General features: G+C 36.6%; 2 protein-coding genes across 8 annotated transcripts in view; both read right to left on the bottom strand.

Moving 5' to 3' along the window:
• LOC111861362 overlaps positions 1 to 3,843 on the bottom strand; it is a 62,794-nt gene extending 58,951 nt beyond the window's left edge. For 5 of the 6 annotated variants that reach the window (XM_023845857.2, XM_023845863.2, XM_023845860.2 and 2 more), the window contains exons 1-2: positions 3,706 to 3,843; positions 2,450 to 2,583 (exon numbers count right to left, since the gene is read on the bottom strand). In XM_023845857.2, the coding sequence (XP_023701625.1) occupies positions 2,450 to 2,575 (126 nt within the window). In that variant the 5' untranslated portion in view covers positions 2,576 to 2,583; positions 3,706 to 3,843. Of the gene's footprint in view, positions 1 to 2,449; positions 2,584 to 3,705 lie in introns of those variants that run through there. The other variant, XM_023845862.2, reaches the window with a different exon arrangement.
• A 12,933-nt stretch (positions 3,844 to 16,776) lies between these two features.
• The window catches only part of LOC111861371 (synaptotagmin-5), a 78,271-nt gene continuing 72,248 nt past the window's right edge, over positions 16,777 to 22,799 (bottom strand). For both annotated transcript variants that reach the window (XM_033750294.1, XM_033750295.1), the window contains one exon: positions 16,777 to 21,715. In XM_033750294.1, coding sequence (XP_033606185.1) covers positions 21,557 to 21,715 — 159 coding nt within the window. In that variant the 3' untranslated portion in view covers positions 16,777 to 21,556. The remainder of the gene's footprint in view (positions 21,716 to 22,799) is intronic.

Raw genomic sequence — 22,799 nt, 5'->3', positions numbered from 1 at the left:
GGAAAAAATGTGTTGACTCTGGAGGGGAGTACGTTAAAGACTGACATGTGCAAGTAAGTGTTTGGCAATTATGTTTTTTTTTTTAAATCAGTCCTTGTCATATTTGAACCACCTAGTATTTTCACTTCATGGATCCAATCATCTACTTGTAGGGCTGTATATAAAACTATTACAAATTCATGATGACTACACATCATTCGTCCTTTGTCCAGTAAAATATATAATCAGGCCTCTCACAGATAGCTCAAGTTGTCAGGACAACACACATGGGTCACAGAAAAACCATAGTCAAATTCACGCCTTGCCATTCCACACTGGCAAGCCATATCATTAAAACAGTTACAATTATAAAATATTAAAATTCATAACAAAAACAGACATCATACATACTACTACGATACATGATACAAACTCCGTCTTCAGTGCAAACCATATATTATAGGTCTTTCGTTTTGCTCTCCTTTATACACTACATGTTTCAGCCACAAATGGCCATCATCAGGTGTATTACTCATGTATCTGTCACACTGCACTTAGTTTAACATTTAAAATTTAAAAACACAGGTCTTTCTCGTTGTTCCTTTCGTCGTTATTACCAAAATCTACTTTGTTGATATCTTTGTTATTTACACACATCAATTTTGATTTCTCTGAATTAGCACTTATAAAATCTTCAGTTCTAATTTTAAAATCTTTTCAATTTTCTTCTAAATTTTAAATTTAAAATTGTCAGGGTTACTCGCCCTATGTCTATAGTGCCGCAGCGGCTACTTCTTGTTTCTAATACTGTACTGGTGTTATTCTGTGTAGTCTCTCTGTGTGCGTGCCACTGCTTGTCTTTACTACGTGTGTAGTAAAGACACATGAGATGCAGTTACTGATCAGGTCAGTCCACAGATAATGATCTGAACTTATCTTTAGGATATGTCTGATGAATCTCAAATAGGTTACCAACTATTTTGAGGTTTCTCTTGGTTTCCTCAGTTCCTCCTGGCAAATATAAGCCATGACCACTTCCTTCCAAATCCTTTCCAATTCATCAGTCATCGTCATCACCCAATACTATATAGCCCTGATAGTGAAGGCACTATTAAAGAACCCATAAAGAAAATAAGCAGTTCATATTTTTTATAGTAAGCAGTGAACATGAACCACTTCATGATGTATACTGGTGTCACCTATGCTTTCAATAGTTTAACAGTAATTGCATAATGGACTTCTCAGTTTACTGAGTTCTGAACTGGAAAACCATTAACATTAACTTAAAATTTTTAAGCATTTATATCAAAGAAAACTTAAGCTGGGCGACTCATATACAATACCTTTGTCAAAAACCACAAAAAGCTCTTCATTTGATTAAATCCTTACGCAACTCATTCAGTATACCTGTATTAAGAGATGTTTATTTTACAAAATTTTAATCTATACTAAAATATGGTATTATATTTTTTTTGGGGGGGGGGGAGTAAATGACAGTAATGCAGTATTTAAAATACAGAAAAAAGGTTCGAGACTTATTATAGGAGTTAATAACAGGATATCTTGTAGAAGTCTGTTTGGTGATTTTAAGATTTTAACTGTAACTTCATTATGCATATTTGAGATCTCTAACTTTATGAATAGGAATCAGAGCTACAGCACTCAGTATTCTAATATTCGTAAGTATATCACAAAAGGGAAACAGGAACTGTATGTCCAATTATGCCACACTGCTTGTTGTAAAAAAAAAGTGTAATTAATATGGGAATAAAAATACATAATAACTTACCTTCCAAACTAAAAAGAATAGATGCTAAGGTTTTCAAAAATAAATTGAAAAGTTATTTATTACAAAACTGTTTTTATTCTCTACAAGAGTTCTTTACTAACAATGACAGACAGTAGTTTGGTAATTTGAGTTATTTTCGATATGATATATTTTTTATATATATATTTATTTATTAAGCAATCAGAATCTACAATTCTATAAGCTAGGTTGCTGGCATAAGAGCTGTGATGCTCTTTAATGACGTGATGAGTCCCTTCCCCAGTTGGAGGTTCCTCCAGTATCTGGCCAGTATCTACGGAGTCTTCTATTGCGCTGTGGTTCAACGAGTGGCTGTAGTATGTCATTTGATATGATATGGAAGTGGAGAGATGGTCTTCAGACTGTTATCTTCACTAAACATGTGATGCTTTGTTTTACATGCCTGACTTGTGTTTTCGGTGGTTTAAGTATATTTATTGCTTTATACTGAATTGCTGGGAGTTGTCACCTATCGTTGGTAAGCTACATATTGATCAACAGGGGACTGTATTGTACACTGTCTTGTATACTGTTTTGTACATTTTAAGAGTTGTTAACATGTAGCATTTGGCTGTTTTAAAATGACCTGTCTAACAGTGCCTGTGTAACAGTTATGGATGATAAATTATATTATAATTATTATTATTATATAGAAATACTCACAAGATTGTTAGGAATGTTATTAAAACTTTGCTCTCTCTGTATCTGAACAATATCCCTTGATGCATCATTGTGTGCCTTCGTCTTCGGCACTGTTCCGGTCTGTCGCCCATTTATGCCAGGAGCCATGATTCACACTGCACAAAGAACCCTCTGCAGTTATATATCCTAAATGAAGACTGATATATGACTGTTTCTTAGATTATTTAACAACACTGATTCAACTCATTCCATCAAATTCTCCACAAATAAGAATATCTAACTAATTCTAAATTGTAATCAGCAGTAAAAAATTGTAACTATTGTAATTTTAATCTACTTATATATCAAACTGTTAATATTCAGAATTAACTTGACTTGTCATATATCACGTACAATGATCTACAGTGACGACATAAATCAATCAATCAATCAATCAAAACTGCATAGGTACAGGCCTGTCAAATGAAATGGTGTGTACAAAGCACATGAGACTTACATAACATGGGGACATAATCATCATTGCTTATTTCTTATGTTTCAAGATTAGGTTAGGTAACATAATAATACTTTTCTAGAATCATGTCACCACGCCTCTCATTCTCAATGCTGATTATACTGGGTGAGGTTCAGTCATGTTAATGTAGTTTGTCTCACTGAGAAATACTAACATGTATAGTGGTAACATTATGGTTTGCTGTGCATGCCTGGATACAGGGTTGGGGTGTGGGCACTGAAGGGCCAAAGGAGGGAGAAATGGGTATTCCAATGAGAATATTTTGGGGATAATTCAATAAACGTGTATAGACTACGAACTGTGTTAACACTATAGATGCAGATAACATGAATCTGGTGCATGTTACAATGTACGTGGATACCATGTTGCAAATCTGTTCCAAACCACTTTCTACTTAAGGACCCCAAAAGCACATGACACCCAAATTATGTAACTTCTCAAAGTAGACAAAAATAATTACCACACTGTAATGAATTTATACCAACATTCTGCTTTAACACAATCACTTCCTTATTAGTATGCTACACCAGTCCTTTATTTTCTTAAATATTATTTTTCAACATTTTTTTCGCCTATTACAATTTAATGGGCACCCATGGCAATGCGAAGAAATGTGAGTCATGCACGATAAGACAGAAGTTATAAGGATTATGAAATTGGTTAGAACACGCGTTTCTGAATTCCAATACGGCAGTCTTTCACCTGATCAAAGCCATAATATGGAATTCTACAAGATCAACATCTAGTGTAAAAAGTGACTCACATTTTATCTTTCTGCAGCCATTTAAATACGAGTGGAGCACAACGACACAACTCACAAATTAAGTTATTATTAAAAACAGACAAGAACTGCAATACTATATGCACAACCGCATATTTACGCTGTCATTCGAAATTTACAGCAGCGCTCCTTTGGCGAAACAGACAGACGTTAGATTACCATGGCAACAGAACGCTTCAAAATGGTTTCCGAATAACGGTTTAATACAAAGGAAGGGGAAGTCTTGCGATGTTGTAAAAATTACTTATGTTTTCATGACGTATAACTTTGGTAAAATGAATTTCAGTTTTTGTGAACGTTTCACTGTCACCTTCGTATCGGACAAATCCTAGTCGATGGAGCTGAGTATATATGATTAAATAACTAGGAAACAGGGTTAGTAATTTGTTATAGGAATTCAGTAAAGTTTTTCTGTGCCTAATTAATTAAGTACTACATCATTAAGGCGTATGGAGGAGAGGATGTATAGATCCACATTTTCTTTACCTACTGGAGATAAGCGGTCAGCTTCACGGCCCTGCCGCTTTACCCCCAGTACCCATTGGACAGGAGGTTGCATGGACCCCAGAGCCAGTCTGGAGGACGTGAAGAAAAGAAAATTCTTTACTACCGGGACTCGAACTCTGACCCCTTGGTCGTCCAGCTTGTAGCTAGTCAGTATACGGACTACACTATCCCGGCTCACGTAGGAGTTCAGTTATGTTGACTTATTACATGTCTTTCCTTAAACATAATTTAATGTTTCTAGCCATGTTGTATACCATTTTTATCATTTCACTACGATGTCTCTAATTTCGTTTTGTACTTTTACAGCAACTCACCTTTGCTGGGGAATATGTGATAGCCCAGGCAGTCAATGGTTTCTAACCACAGAGTCCTAGGTTCAATCCAAGGGCATGCCATTGTGATATGTAGTGGATAAAGTGTTACTGGGGCATGTTAGTTAGTTAGTTATTTAGAGAGGGTGGGTTTCCCCATGCACCGCGACCAGTTTGATCTATTGTGCTTCCCTCTATGATATTCTACCAGTTTCTTTACCCTAACGATAAATGGTGCATACCATCAGTCCCGCCGAGCAAGCGAGTTCGGCCACTTGCTTAGCGGTGTCTAATGCTTCCCCCATCTATCAGAGGCCTTAGAGGCTATTGTTGGGCGGGAAACGTCCTGGAATTTGGCTCAGTGATCCCCTTTGGGGATATGAGGTTCTTTTACGTGCCGTAAAGTTACGACACGGGACACACAGCTTAAAGTCCCTCCCGGAGGACTTGTTCCCTGAATTTTTCCGCCCTTAAAAATTCGACGACCTCCGCCGGGTATTTGAACCCGCGTACCACGAGTCATGAGGTGGGAACGTTACCTCTAGACTACGGAGGCCGCTTACGGGGGCATGTTTGTCCAAGGACTTAAGTTTCTTCTACCAATTATCATTACAAAAATATTCCATGCACAGTAATAATCTGACACTGATACAGGAGGCTCACTTGTGGCCACAGTACCAAGGGATTGAGTCTTACCATACCTCAGAAATACAACAGTATCTTTGCTGTTATTGAAAACCCATAAATATTTTGGTTTAGTTTCCTAAAAATAACGGGAAATTTCACTTTACTTAATTCTGTTAACTTATGTGCTGTTTATAGTAGCAGTTAATCCTCAGACTATGACACACATCTGAGACAGGTCACAACTGTAGCTTCTGTAATTACATTTATAACCACTGATGTTCACGATGGATCTGAAGTTTTCACAGCAGTGACTATGAAGAGTATGATTTGATTTTCTTGGTTGTAAAGTTGTGTAAATTGTGTGTATGTGCAAACTTTCTGAAGTCGTTGTCTATTGGAGTATTGATAAATCCCACACCAGTTTTATTGTATATTTCACCTGTCATCTATCCAGTCACCTATCATCTGTTTACAACTCTCTCTCTATGACTCTATAGCCCTTTGGACCCTGGCTGCTTTCTCAGTTTCTTAATCCTATACACAGTCAGTAGGACTGCTTGGATGGGGGATGAGCCCATTGCAAGGCCACAACCTACACACAAAACAGCATGAACACAGATTAAATGCAGACATCCATGCCTCGAATGGGATTTGAACCAACTACCCAAGTGTTTGAGCTTGTGAAAATGGTTCATGCCTTAGATCATGTGGCCACTGTGATCTGCATCAGACACATGACATAATTGCTTGATTAACTGATATCACCTCAGCATGACCATCGCTCAAATGTGTCACTGAGTTTAATATAAGACTGTTACTAGTCACATTTAATACAGGTTTGAAACTAATGCAACATTCTTACTGATACAATTCTTATGAAACTTATTTTAATCAACATTCGGAACAAATAGATTAAGAAATAATGCCTGTATATAATTTATTAATATATTGTTCATTGTTAACATGAAAATACAGTCATTTACTTTATGCACATATCTGATTCCGTAAATTCATTTACCATTTGTAGCTTACAGAAGTTTCAATCTTTATCCCTTCATGTAGTCAACAAATTATATGCAGTTCCTTGGCAATCAGTAGAATGCCATGTTCAACCAAACAAAGTGCCATTATTCATGGTATTCACAAAGGAAACTACAAATTTCTGATGCTGGACCTAACCAGCCAACCAATGACAAACAAACAAAACATGCAATGACTGTAAGTGTATAAAGTTATTCCTATGCTTAATTAATTAAGCACCACATCATGGATGTATATGTGAGAGTGAAGGTATTGCTCCAGTCATTCTTAAACTTTGCATTAGTTTTACCTGTCATTTTTCACCTCAGCAAAGAGCCCCTGGTACCCATTGCATAGGAGGCTGGGTGGGCCCCAGAGCTCTTGCCTCTGCCAGGAATTGAATCCTGATTTTTTGGTCATCAAGCCCATAGCCTATTCACTATATTGACTGAGTTATACACCTTTTAATAAGTCACAAATGCATCATAATTCTGGGAAGAATAAACGTGGTCACTTTGCCTAGGGGAAGAATATAGATTGAGGGTGTTTAAGAACAGATTTCGAGGAAGGGTAATTGCATGTACTATGTGACAGGCAATGAAGATAAGTACATAATGAGGAGCATTATAATCTTCAACTGATATCAATAGGGTGATTATATAAAGGAGGATGAGATAGACACGGCATATAGTATGAACGGGAGAGATGAGAGATTCGTGTACAGTTTGGGAGACTAGGCACAGATGAATGATATTAAAAAGTGTAGGATTGTAGGTTCTCACAGTGATGGTTACAGAGAGCTCTATCTTCTGGGATGTTACACCATGCTACTTGTTTCATGCTTCTTTTTGGCTTACTCTTCACCCCTGAAGGTTCATTTTCCAGTGATTTGGTCCTTTTGAAGAATCTTCCCTAGCCCATGGCTGTGTGTGCCATCTTGTAACATGCTGTGTTTGTATAGTGAGGAATTCTTACTTCTCCTTGATGCTTCTGGCGAATATTACAAAACTTGGCTGGTCATATTGTCTTATTTGAGGTGTTCTGCTGTTATCCTCAGTCCCTGCAAACAACTGGTGGATTAAAACCTGATGAAAACAATGTCTGAATCACTTCTTCAATCCTAAGAAGTGGTTGGGACTTGAAACCAGACCACTCACCCCCATCTACTACCAAAGGTTAACAAAGAATGGAGCTATATCTTCACTGCCCATGTGGCTTAATGGCCTGGTAATTAAGAACAGATCACAGATGTATGCTGTATTTTATATTGAATGAAATATTGATTCCATGCTCTCTTATGATTAGATTGGGGCATGTTCATTTCTCTGGTTCTACAACATGATAAAGCATGAAGCTTCTGTTAACAGCACATTAATTCTTTCTTGTTTCATTACCTTTAAATAGTTTATGGTTGTATGAAATAAATACGTAAAATATTTTCTTGTAGATTTATAACCCATAATTTACACAAATTTGGTACACACACAGCATATCACAAATATCTTATACAAATATTCAGTAGACCACTTTACTATTTCATAGGCATTATCATGAAAATATTTTGCAAACAGAATGTATGCCAAATACATCCAGTTATAGTCTTGTTGATCTTGATCAGGTTCCACTACTCTCGATAACAGAATGAAGGCAAGAAATTGACAGCAGGGTGGACATGTAACTTAACATGGACTCCAGTCATCATTGGCAGCCTATGTTGTCCGTATTCCAAAATTGGAAGGTTTGGTATGGTCTATCTAACATTAAGAACAGACAATTAGAGTCCCCTCTAGTCATCCAGCAGACTTATGGACTGCTAGCATAATTAATAAGCCTATGGCCTAACATTTTACAAATATCACATAACAAGCTTGCAGCAGATGCTGGAAATGCTGTCACAGTTGTTGTTGTTGTCGTCGTTGTCATCATCGTTGTCAGGAAAATGTCTAAGCCTAGAACCACTTTCATAATTACTGGAGATCCCCCAAAGAGAAATGAAACATTGAATATTCAACCAAGGCAAAATAAATTAAATCTATGCTAGCATTCTCTTCAAGAATCTCTGAGATACCCTCCTCAAGATACCAAGATGGAAGTTTCAAGTTTAACAGTTTCTGAAAATGAAATTCAGTGTACGAATGTAAAATTTTTTTAGAGATGCCAGGAAAGTGTGCATAACAACATTTCCAGCATCTGCTTTAATCTTGGTAAGTTCTATTTGCTAGGCTATAGAATTGTCAGTGCCCCATGCAGTCCAAATCTTTGCAGCTGACAAGATGGGAGGAGCATGAAATTCTTCCACCTAAGCAGCCCAATGATTTGTCGCAAAATTCTAAGATGATCACATTGTAGAAAAAATGTAACCACATTATAGTCCTGTATGGGAAACCAGAAATAGAAAATTCGACTTCTACAGTTGGTGTTCTTAGATAAACGGCTCATAAGACAACACAGTCTGTTCTTAATGCTGCATACACCATAGATGTGAAGGTTTTAATCTGTGTGAAGAAAAGATTGCACTCAGATCTGAGGAGTAATTTACACCAGAACCCTGTAATTTAGAGTCTGATATCTTATCCCAAGACTGCTATAGGTTCCCAACATGTCAAACAAAATATATATCTATTAATGCATATTTACTGCCATGTTTTCAAGCACTTGTAGGTGCTACTAGCTGGATGTTTTTCAGACAATGATTATCAAGGTTTCATGTATTGCCTTTGTTGGGAATCTGTTGAGTTCAGCAAGAAATGTTTACTCTACTTTCAAGTAATGTTCTTGGAATTTAGCAAGAGGATTAAAACCATGAAGCATAATAATTCAGGAATGATTTATAGAAGAAAAATCAGGATTTTTGCCATAGGCACCATCTAGGCCATGAGGTTGCAGTAAAAGTGTGAAAGCAATCATTTTTAAGGTTATGGTCTTATGGGTTGTAATGCCAGGTAATATGGTAGATAGGCACCAACATTTCTGAGCAACCTTTTGCCTCTATTTTCAGGACTGAAAACCAGAAACCAAACTACATGGTGTCACAGCCCAGAGGACCATAAACTTAATATTCATTGCCATGAGAACCTCAAACATTACTGCATTTTTTTGTTAACTTCTTTCAACCTAATCAGTATTTAGTAATATATAATATCTTAGGCCCTCATATATGTTTGTGGTCCCAATTTAGACCAAGTTTCACATCTGGTGTATTTTAGCAGTGACTTAGGTTTAATATGCAGAATAGGTGCCCCTCTTACACACAGTATGGAGCATTATTCAGCCATCATGCAGTAACAATGGGATCATTAAGTGTGAGTTGCATGAGAAAAACTGCACAGTTATAGAAATTTATATGAGCATCAGTACTGAAAACTTGTGAGTTACTTCTTCAACCTTCATTAAAATGTCTTCTTCCACAGAGATATCATTACATTTGTACAGGTGGACAGATATAGTGTGGTTAACAGGAACTCACATATTCATGTGTAAAGTGCCTTAAAATTACAATGCTATACGTTGGTCACAACAAATCAATTACTACAATATAAACCATCCTTGTAATATGAATATCTCTTAATAACTTGAATGGTATAACCAAATTATAAACTTTAATATTGACATTTACACACATCCTTCATGTGTACATATAATAATACTTAGTACACTACATCTAATAATGTAACAGCTACAACTTTGACATTAGTTACATATGTGTAAATTATTTCTTTCTGATATAGTGTTTAGTGTACAGTGTAAGATATATCACTTGCAACCAGGATGCATCAAATCACTTCAAGATAATAACACAAGGACTGTACTGTTGATATGGTTAAAGCTTAATTTCTTCATGTTGAATACAGGTGACTCAATATATGCAATTCTACAGTCCATGTTTCCATATATCCATGGTTTGATTTCATGAAGAGCACTGATGTTCTATCCACAGCTGTAGTAGAAATTGTTATGCATGCCCAGCAAGTTTCATGGGCAGTTTCTGTAACTCACCTACACCATTCTGATTCATTCATGTCATTTGCTCCTCCATGATGTTTGTGTTCATTCAGTGTGTTTCCTGTTTCATGCATTTCTCATATATGCAATAATTTTCAGGAACTGATCCCCCACATTTAACAAGAATCACCTGTCGCCAATCATTTGTTCACAGACTAGTTCAGATTTTGTTATGGCTTCCACTTCAAGCCATAATTTAGAGTAGTCTATAAGTTTACATAAGTTCCTGGTTTGGTTATGTCATGGGACTCATACCATAATCTTCATTTCTATTTCCAAAATTAAACATTTTTAGAAAAAAAAGTGAAAGGGAAATTACAATAAAGAGCTGTAACTACCCCTGATCAGGACTGGAAATGGCAACAAATATCGATAGACTACAATGATTACTCAGTTCCAGAGTGCTTCGTTTTAATAACTCTATTTCCACTGCCTTAAGATGATATAACAATTGTTCCCAACAGCAATACATACAGGAATGAATTCATAAGTCTGCATTTTAATTATTTTCTTTTAATGTGTCTTGGTCATTACCCCAGGCTTAAATATCAAACTGGAGTGTGTGCCTAGTTCTGAAATGGAGCATATACCTAAATTGAACAACCTTTTCCACTCCTGATTAACTTAAAGGATTGGTGCCTTAAAGTGCATTTTAGTTATAAAATGAGACATTCTTGAGGAGGATGCAGGAAAAACTAAAGTATACAAATATACATCCTTTTGATCAAATCAACAGCTGAAAATGACATAAAAAACTGAAAAGACCAAAACATTTGTAGATACATTCTGTGGATGCAAAGGTACATTGGTCTTGTGAGAGTCCTATAATTGACATAATTTTTGTTGAATTTGTCGTTATCCTCTCTATAAAAGTGTCGAAATGGTGTCTCATAATTTTCAATATTTTCCTTCACAGTTTTCACTTTTAATGAGCTACCTTCCTGAATGGTAAGATGCTCTCTGGCAGTCCTGTAGCAAACATGTTTAAGTACACAAAAATTATTTAAATAAATAATAGTAATTAGTGGTTAATAATTCCCATAAATTTAGCATTCTTCTTCATTAATTTACACTTCTTTGGCTTCAGAGCTCACAGTCTTGCTTAGCCCCTGTACTCTTGGTTTCTTTTCCAGAGGCCACCATAAAATAACAGGACATTTTGCATGTCCCTATTTGAGCTTTTGTTTGATATGCTAACAGTTATGAGTAACCAGCATAATTCAGTCAACTATAATCTACATGTCTACCAGTCAGTCACTTAGACTGACAGCTTGACAGCTTCATCTTATTAATTCTCTTCTTACCACAAAATTCTGGACTGTCTCTGTTTTGGACAGAGATCAACTGATAGAAAACAACTATAATATGTTTCTTTCATTTAATTTAACCATTGCTTTAGGCCTAGAATAGTTATATTGTACAACAGTGATTTTCTCCTTACCATAACACTGGGTAATTTCAATGTATTTTTATGCAGAGACTGCAAAAATGTTACAGAAAAAGTTCCTTCAGTCACCACTGCCATATCATATACAACCAGCTTGTTGTAGCTAAATCTTGATCCATTCTCCTTAAAATGATAGAGGGTAAAGTTGTCCTTATGTGTAACTTATTAAGCACTATGAGATGAAGGTGTATGGGGTATGTATATTAACATATTCTTGACCTTAGCCCTAGTTGGAGGTGAATGGTCAGTTTCATGCCTTGGCCACTTGACCCCCAGGGAAAGAGCCCCTGGTACCCACCAGATAGGAGGCTGGGTGAGCCCCAGAACCGGTTTGGATGATGTGGACAGGAGGAAAATCTTACCCCTACCAGGACTCTGACTCCAATCCCTCAACCGTGCAGCCCACAGCCAGTCACTATACCAGCTGCACTATCCCAGCTATTTTCCTTTAAAGTGATGGTTGACACAAAAATTTAAAGCTGAGATTGAAATTCAGAACACTGAAAATGTAGTATACTGATCAATTTTTCATTAAAGTGGAGAAATAATTGTTCATTTTGTTGCACAGCGTTACATCATGCATGTTCTGTTGTCATGTCTAATTTTGAAGGAGTGCATTGCTTGTTCAGTCTGAATTTAGATTTGAATGATCTGTATTGAAATGTTCGAGTCTTCATGTCATGTCTGCATCACCAATGAATACATGCAACACTGTATGCAGTGACATATGGGTGCAATGAAAGAAAGTGTGTGCTGCAGCCAGATGCTACAAAGTGCACACACGCACCCTTGCAGATGCATGCACATACAAAATGAAATTATAAGTCACTTTTCCATTCTGGAAAGTAATCTAATGGAACAGTTAGTAATCACAGTCAGACGTATGAAGCAGCAGAAGTTAGGAATAACTGACTTTATTCTACAGAACAGTCCTCTGTGGAAATTCTAAAATTTAGAGTGGGATAAATGTATGAAACTTCCCTGCAATGTAAGTAATCGTTTTCTATATGTGTACATTTTACAGCTGAGTCCAGATTTTTTTTATATAGAAAGGCATTAATATTCTTATATTATATTAAAATATTTGCATTTAAAAATATGTATTATAAGCAATATAATATGTTTAATGGATAATTTTTGGAAAATTATTTCTTACAGTGAATATTCTTTAGATCAGATGGACAGAAAGACCACTGAATGATTGACTTCCTATACCAATTTATCTTTCTTTGTGTACATTTTACAATATTAATTCCAGAATTTTGTTTGTTACTACAGCAAAACTTAATTATGAATATTCTTATACACTGGCTGTCAATAAACAATCATTAACTCTTTCCATGGTAATGTTTTCCCACTAATTTCTTGCAGTATATGTATTTCAACAGCAATATTAGCTTTTACTGTTGAAAACCACTTCTAATTATCTTAACTGCTGAGAGATGTACATATGACAAAATATCATGTAAGGTCTGTAACTTTTACTTGAAACATTCTCTTGATATGAATATTCAATTGAACACATAAGAACAGTATTTGCCAATACATTTGTGTGCTCCACGTATTTTCAGTCTCTTGCTCAACTAAACAGGACTCAAATGAACATTTATGTCCCTCTTATGGAAACATACTTAGCCAAGAAATTGCACATCCCTGTCCTATTCAAGTAGCTGTGGATGCAGTTTAGTGTTAACTGACATCTTTAAAAGACTGTCAGCACAGCAAAGCAATAGTCTATGAGCATAACAAGAAGTTGCACTTTAAAGACTGCCCATACAAACCAAATTTATTTACATAAGTGCCAGCAGAATATTTTTTAAGGGGAGCAGCCACAAAATTTGCTTACAAACTTGGTTTTAAGTTTTGTGTAAGATTATTTTTACTGATTGCCCTAGAATTATGGGTCTCTGTATTCGACCAAATGGGCAGGAATAGTGAGGGAGGCAGAGGTTAAACTTAAACAGACTATATAATCAAAGAAGAGAAAGATACTGGAACAAAGATGGTGCCACATTTAAAAATAATTTTAAATTATTGTATTAAAATTTGGTATATTTCTTTTTTTTAATTTTGTTTCCCAAAAATCTGGGAGAAGGGGGGACTAAGCCTAGCTTGCATCCACTTGCTAGTGACACTGTTCAATGATAATATTATTGGTACAGAAAGGCAGTCATCTTATATGCTTACTGTTTCATTCACTGAAATCATCTCCTAGGTACAGCACCATGTCAAGGAATGCATCCTTCTTCAAGGTACTATTATAATTCCTTTAAACAGTGCCATACTTAAATGAGTATGCAGTGAACAGTGGAGAAATACCATACCAGTTCATTTTTCTGCATACTGTTCACACCGGTCTTCCATTGCACCTAGAATGTCTACGCCATTTTAAACAACACTGAAACTTCTTGCTTGTATTACTCATACGGTAACATCTGTTCTTGCCATCACCTAATTCAGCATGGTTCTTTATAGTTAAACATGTAAAATATTCACAAAGTATATATACATTTCTTAGCTTCTAGGGAGGGTGCAGTGAGAGTAATTCTTTTAGATGTGCATGATACATAATTGATAATTCTACTTCAGTCATGTATGTTTATATATTTAAAGAGTAACACTAAAGCATTGATTGTCTACTATAAGCATTGTAGAATCTATAACTGTTTATAAATAGCTAAATAAGACTACATGCTACATATGAAGAGTACACGACTTACATATACATGTGTGTATATGTACATATGTTCTTATGTCACAAAAACACAATGCTCTTAGCTATAGTGGACTTACAGTCTATAGGAATAGGAATTGATAAATACTGCATTCTTTTGTACATTAAGTTCTTCATTTACAAAATAATAATTTATATATTCTACATTCCTAAGCGTAACATTTGTCGTTTGCATGTTTCCATTATATTGGTCTGTTACAATAGCGGCAATTCAATCTTCTTCCTTAACATCAGGATGGCTTCAGCTGGACCCTGTATGGATGGAACTTCCCTAAACAAAGTTAGCTGCTCTCAAGACATACTTAAATAGCCATGAAAGAGTTATTTAATTTAATTTGAGCATGGACACACATGTAGTTTTAAATAACTTGTCTTTTCACAACTATAAAAGTATGTTCTGTGCTTGAAGTTGGGAACAAGATGTAATGGGTCAGATGGGCAAACATGTGTGAACTTCCTGGGTTATGATGCTAAACTCTCATTCAGTTGGTTTTTAATTCACTGCTGGTGCAGATTTCCCTGAGTACAGGTTTAAAATTTAAACACTGACAAAGATAAAGATTTGGAAACGTAAATATCACCAAGCTTCCCCTTGGTTTGGCTCTGCTGGTCACATAAGTTGACCGATATTCTCAAGATCACCCCATCATGGAGGATAACATAATCTGCCCGATTTCAAAAATCAATTCTACACCCTTGCCTAGATAGGCAGAAGCCAGAAAGGTCAAATAGTCCATATATGGGGACAATAGACATGAGCCAACCAACCATACACACAAACCTGAAGCAAGGATCATAGGCATGGAACTGGTGTCAGGGTGCATTTTCTGTGGAAACTGTCCATTATGTACATCAAAAGGTGTACAAGGTTTCAAAGGCTGGTTCTCTTTCAATCTTCAAGTGAAAAGAAAGGGTATATATTGTAATTATAAGGATTATAAGAGACCTCACCCTTTCTTTTTACTTGAAGACAGACACATAACCTCTCAAACTGTATATATCTTTGATCCAAATAATGGATGGTGACAAAAAACATATGAAATTATAATGCCATCATCACCAACCTTTTATAACTAATGAAGTTAGCGAAATCATTTGATATTTAACTGAACTGTGAAATAATATTCTCCCATGCATGTAACTGTCACATGTTTAAAGCAATGCTCCCCAACTTTCCGCACACGCTGATACACTGAAACAGTGTGCACTAACTAGTAGCATCAGAAATAATTCATTTTTATTATTGTAAAGCTGTCGTATGTGGGCATGCGTCAACTGTGTTCACACTGTTCCTTTTATCCTTTTCACTGCTATACTGTCCTTGTACTGTGCATTATAGTTCGGAGACAAAAGCAACATTTTAGAAACAAGCATTAAATCATGAGCATAGCACAAGCAAGAAATATTAAAAATGGATATTTTTAAATGATACAAATTCCGTCCCAAGTGCAAACAATATATATTATATGTCTTTGATCTTGTTCTTTCTACACTACATGTTTCGGCCTCTATCGGCCATCATCAGGTGTATAACTAGGTGTATCATAACTAAAGATTTTTAAAGTGCTACTACAAGAACATCAAAATTGGACGTGTGCAACATAATCTACATACCAGACACATATCAACGATGTAGATGTTGATAATACGAAGAATGTGACATTGTGTTTCTAAATGTTAAATTTTAGACCGGGTTCAGTGTGGCAGCAACGTTAAGAGTATACACCTGATGATGGCCGATAGAGGCCGAAACATGTAGTGTAGAAAGAACAAGATCAAAGACATATAATATATATTGTTTGCACTTGGGACGGAATTTGTATCATTTATCGTATAGAGTGCAACAGGATGCTTAAATATAATATGGATATTTTTAAGAGTGCAATATGTAACAAGTATGAAGAAATATGAAAAATACTAATATGCTAAAACAATGTCAAACAAGACATCACTTATAAGTATGCACTAATAACTTATCTGATGATTTGTTGCTTAATGGCTGAGCCAAAAGCCAATGTTTCAGCGATACAGCAAATGTATAAAATAATGGATTTTACCTAAGTCATGATATGGAAAATCAGTGAGAGTATCTTGGTTGATAGAGATGCCACGAAAACGTCAAATCTTACATACCATTAACTATGCAGAAACACCTCTAATGGGTTCTGACAACAGTGTGTTGCACTCGGAACTAGTCAGTTTCTGCACTTTGTACACTGTCTAGTAAAGTCAAATGGCAAACTTGCCCCTGTGCTTAATTAATTAAGCACTATGCCATGAAGATATATGGAGGAGTGGGGATATAGGTTCACCATTATTGACCTCAGCACTAGATGGAAGTGAGTGGACAGCTTCATGTCCCAGACACTTTACTCCCAGGGAAACCACCCCCAGTACCCATTGGATAGGAGGCTGGATGGGCCCCACAGCCAATCTGAATATTGCGGAGAAGAGAAGAATCTTGTCCCTGCCAGGATTAAACCTCAGACATCCAGTTCCATAGCCCATCACTATATTGACTGAGCTATCCCAATTCCTACATTGTCTAGTATTCCAAAAAAAAAAAGATTTTTTCCAGTAAGTGGCTATGTCCTGGGTCCAAAGGGTAATATTAGGTGCTTCTAACAGAACCAACTGAGTAGGTATCTCCTCACCTTTTCATGTGAGGATGAAACCAGATCCAACTTCAAAAACGTGTTTTATCTTCACTTTATCTTGACTTATTTAAGTCAAAGTTTGGTAGCATGCTTGGGCTCATATCACAGTACAATAATAGAGAAACACAGTGTTGAAGGTTAAAAGGAAGTATGATAGTGTCCCTCACCATCTTGTCCCAGTTCAACCACTGAGCATGCCTTCTGTGAAATCTGAAGTTCCTGAGGACTCATCACAATATAGACCAAATTGTCAGTCACTGAACTGTTACCTCCAAAACATAATGAACTAACCTGTGTCTCACTATGAAGGAGGCTGACATCATCAGGACACATACATTTAACCATATCTTCAGATTACATACACTTTATATTAAGCATAGTTGATTATCTTTGTTTGCATTCTGGTAACATTATAAATAGAAATCCAGTTCAAAGCCTCACATATCCACATAAACTGTGAACTGGTGAGCTACTGGGAAGCACAAACATGTTCAAATTAACATACAAGGGAAGTGCAATAGGAACTTGCCAAAGGCTGTTTGTTGTCATATTAAGCAGAGCAAAAGAAAGAAAGGAAAAAAAAATAATAATAATCCAGCATGCATTAGAAACGTCAAGGCTTTCATGAGAAAAGATACCAGATGAAATATCTGATCTTCTGATTAAATTAATGGTAGCAGCCTTTAAACAAACATCTGCCAGTTAAGTTAATGGTAGCAGCCTCTGGTTAAACATCTGCTGGTTAAATTAATGGTAGCATCCTCTGGCCAAACATCTGCCAGTTGAGTTACTGGTAGCATCCTTTGCCCAAACATCTGCCAGTTAAGTTAAAGGTATCAGCTTCTGTTTAAACATCTGCTGGTTAAATCAATGGTAGCAGCCTTTGGTTAAACATTTGCTGGTTAAATTAATGGTAGCATCCTTTGACCAAACATCTGCCAGTCAAGTTAACTGTAGCAGTTCTGGTTAAATTAATGGTAGCAGCCTTTGGTTAAACATCTGCTGGTTAAATTAATGGTAGTAGCCTTTGACCAAACAACTGCCAGTTAAGTTAATGACAACAGCTTTCGGTCACACATCTACTGGTTAAATTAATGGTTACAGTCTTCAGTCACTGGGCCTCCGGAGAAAGCACAAAGGATGCTGATTCAAACTGGATTCTATGTACAGTGGCTGCCTGTAGTTTGTGACTCAGTGGCTCACATTCAGTGACTCTATGAGACCAGGCCAAACAGACCTCAGTCACCCTTAGGCAGGTTTCTATTGATCCTCCCTTACATATTGGTATCACCTCATGGTACTTCGATTAGGGTTAACATTAAATATCCCACCTGTTAACTTTTGGTTTTCCAAGGCTCAGCCATATGAATACTCCTGTTAGAACCTTTTAAAAGGCCATGACTGTTCCCTGCAGTTCTATTTTTCCAAGAATGGGTCATTGACTAAAATTCATTGACCCTGGTGAAATGAATGTAATGCTAGTGCAAGAATAGTAAAATAATAAAATTAATTTAACATTATGGTCTTCTGAGATGGGGACACCATGTAGTTCGGTAAATACTAGATACAAACATTTTGGAGGAACCTGCTGCTTACATCTTCAGGGTAGACAAGTAAACCCTATGGGAAAAGGAATATGCAGTTATTGGCACCGAAGGACAGGAACCAAGGCTGCAAATAACACAATGCGAGATTCTCTGTCTTATTAGAACCAGAAATTCGTTGAGGGTGAAGCAGGTGCCTCTAAGACCAAATTACACAGTGTCACTTACCAGAAGACAGTAATCTTCACACTCACCATGGTGAAAAGCTCAAATCTCACACAACAAAATTAATTCATTTACCTCACAGATAGGGCAATAGCCTGTTCTGGTCTTCATAAAGGGGAGAGAGAATGTAAGCAGATCTGGAAAATAACACAGTAAACTGAATAACATATTCTTCAAATACCTATTCTCCCCTCCAACAAGTGTGGAGTATGAAATAGAGATACAGATGTAACTAATGACTTGTAATGATTCTGAAACAAAATAAAGTTCTGCATTTACACACAATAAATTACCTATTTATCGATGTGTAATACACATTTTGTTCCTTCATAAATATCTCCTAAAATTATCATTTATCTTTTACTTCCCAGGCTTTCGATGTACATGAAAGATAAATACAGTGAACTATGCTCAGTCAAAGGAGGTCAAACTTTTTGTTTCTGTCCTCATTACAGTAGGCCCTTCTTGTTTGATTTCAATGTACAACCAATGATTATAATTTTAGTGCAAAATTGCTGGCACTCTCTGAGAGGGTCTAAGCACTGAACTTTTCCCAGATTTAAAGGAGTATTTCCTTCTGGGATGTAATGTCATATGCTCTTGTAGATATTCATGGACATTTTGGAGGAACTTACTGTCTCCATCTTCAGGGTCAAAGAGTAAACTAAGCAATCAAGCAGCAACTTGCTGTTAATACTTTTCAAAGTCATGACCATGACAGCCTCAAATCTGTATCAACTACTGAAGTTATTTACCATTATATAGAATTCTTGTGATTAAGTATGGTGAACTGGAGGGAACAGTTTCATTAAACTGCACAGTACATGCTGCCCTGGCTACCAAATTCAATAAACACACAGCTTAAGTAAGCACCGAGGTTAACCCTTTCATAGCTAGGTTCAATGTTTTCTCCTTAGTGTGGCTGTTGTGTCTGACTGCCTGCCTGCACCCCTCATTTCTGAAACTACTGCACAGATTTTGATGAAATTTGGTACAGAGTACATCCATTAAAAGTTATTACGCATTTTGACTTTGATTCATATTAATCCAGGTAACCTCTTACTTTCTACGGAGCTCAAATCAAGCTCTACTGATGCTCCCAAAATCGGCTTATCACATAAAGAAAGGTATATGGTACAAATCTAGATCTCTTCTAAGATCTACAACTTTCACTTGAGACATGTGATATGTTGAATATTTATTGAAAGACAAGCGAAATTTAATTTGAATGTGAACAGCGTGGTTAATTTCTGCAACAATGCATTTGTATCTGTGATAAATATCAAGGCCAATGAAGCATGAAAAACTGCAAAGAATAAATTTGAAAATATTTGTACCATGCTGGATTATGCCTCTCTACATCCATCTAGACTCATGTGTGAATTTGTATCTGTGATAAATATCAAGGCCAATGAAGCACGAAAAACTGCAAAAAATAAATTTGAAAATATTTGTACCATGCTGGATTATGCCTCTCTACATCCATCTAGACTCATGTGTGAACAGATGAGCTCTGAGTTCTGTCACAGTGTCATGTTAAAGAGATGTGTGTCAGAGAACTGCACATTCCAACAGTAGCACTGAAAGGGTTAAGCACAAGCTGTTCTTCCAGTCACATGAAAGGCTTGTCAGTACAGAGGAAAGCATAATTATGAATTAGTTACAGATGAATTTATCTATCTTGGAAATTGAGCAAATGTGAGTGGTACAAGTATTATGCATTCACTCTGCCTTCAGCTTGAGTTTCAATACAGTGGAACACCTTGTTTAATGCTTCAGGATTTAACATTTTCTCACATTTAATGTTCAGTTTCTGTCACTCCAATGTCGAATTCAATATCCAAGTGTTAAATTTACTCCATTTGAGTTCAGTGTTCAAATCCTCCCAGGATATCTCAGATGAGGGTTCCACTGCATTTAATCACCACCTCACCAAAATATTACTGCCACTGGGCAGATGCTTTCAGTTTACAAGGTTACTGGACCAAACAGAGATTAACACATTCACTGCTTCACACTGTCCCCCTACAACCATATCATTTCTGACATATGCCATACAATTGCTACATAACCTTACAAATGAATTAGAATATACATTGATTCTGGACATACATTTTATAGATGGATGTAATTCTTGGATCAAGATGTGTATGTTAGATATTGTTCAAAACACTTCTTCACCCTTTGGTTTAAAAATTTGTGCTGTTCTCTTATGCCAAAAATGTTGAATACTGCTATATGCATAAGATGGCCTAATCTTCTGCCCCATTTATGTTGTAGAGAAGCTTTGCCCTTCCAGCAGAATAAACTTCTTTCCCCTTGCAATTATCATGAAAAAAAAAATTATTTCTGTGTTGGCAGTTATTTGTCTTTTCAATGTCTGGCAGTAAATGTGTTAATTCATTTGAGGTTTGGTCTTCCTATCCTGAATTGTGAATTCAGATTTATGCTGTTTCATACCACCATTTCATCAGATTAAACAAAACTCCTTCAATTTCTCACATTAAACATCTTCAGTCTAACATGTTATATACATTTATATGGTTGCAAAATAGGCAATACTGCACACACCCAGAAACATCAAGTAACAGGCCTGTACATACCAGTTACTCTCTGGGCAAAGGGGTGTAGCTCATGATCCTTCTCTGTTTCAGGATCTCTCTCCCCCTCCCTCTCTCTCTCTCTCTTCAAAGCATAAATGGGACATTATCAATGAATACCATGTTAGCTCATTTTTTTTTGCGTAATTGGGAGTTTCTTTACCGGAGAGTGTGCCACATGGCGACAGCTTTGCGAGGGCTCTGTGTCATGTCACACCAGTGGTCTAGTTCTGGCCCCTCTTCCTCTGGTCCAATGAGGCAAGAGCCTAGCAGAGGATTGTTGCCAATCAGATCATTTCCTTGGTCCATTACACATATCTGAAATGACATCATGGTGAAGGTTGTTCATGCATCAATAAATAACCAGGAAACTACATCATATCTGAAGACATTATGGTGACTGAATGCAATGAAATCATCTCAAGACAATCAGCCAGGGTAGTATAAGCTCAAACATTTCATGAGAATCCTATAAAACCCATTAGTACACTCTGAGGGTAAAAAAAGTTCTTTAATGTTAAAGAAGGTGGTACATACAGTAACCACCATCCTTGAAAGTATTAATAAGAAATAATGAGGGTTGTTCAAATGAAACCAGTTTGCAGCCCTGCCAGTAAATACAGCTAATACATAATCCATCATAGTTGATGAATTTTTGCTCTTCTGTTGGGATCAACAGCTAAGGAATAAGAGGGGAGTGCATGCTGACTGATGGATGTCCCACAGTAGGCATCAATATAGACATTAAGTGTAAATATAATCTGTATTTTATGTATTTATTTAGATGCATGTTGTTTTCATTTATGTTTGTTCATTATTGTGATATGGCATGTTGGAATTGTAAAGATGTATTGTTGTTTGTAAAGCTTGTGACATGTTTCATATTCAGTGCAGACTGCACTTATGAATATCTTGAAACGCAGATGTATGTATGTATGTATGGTTTGCAGGTGATCACAGGATTGCGTACATTGTGACACATTAGCAGTCAACCATGAGCTGTGCAATGGAATGTGGACATGGAGAGCAAGTGGGAAAACAGTCACAAGGTTAATACTGGAATCCCAGGAGCAAGATCCACTCCAAACAGGACTGTCAATGCTAGGGTTCCAGGACCCTAACATCTGCATCAACACACAGTGCTGGTGGGGACCATACTGAGACCTTCATACCAGCAGAGCACAGCATCTTGGTGTGCTCGTAGAGGTGCCTTTGCATCACACAACAATATCCATGCTCCTGTGACCTACACTGTCCAGTACATATTGTGTTCTACATTCTGCATGGTGTTTGACCATTACCCACTCAGCCCAGCCATGTCACTGCCTGACTTCCATGGATTTTATCCCTCTCAAGGGAGTGATAAAAGGCTGTAGATCTGTGTGATGGCTGCGTTGGTGCA

Source organism: Cryptotermes secundus, unplaced genomic scaffold (genome assembly GCF_002891405.2).
Source record: "Cryptotermes secundus unplaced genomic scaffold, Csec_1.0 scaffold289, whole genome shotgun sequence".
NCBI lineage: Eukaryota > Metazoa > Arthropoda > Insecta > Blattodea > Kalotermitidae > Cryptotermes > Cryptotermes secundus.
Note: the sequence above shows the minus strand (reverse complement) of the source record. Positions and strands in the feature narration are given on the sequence as shown.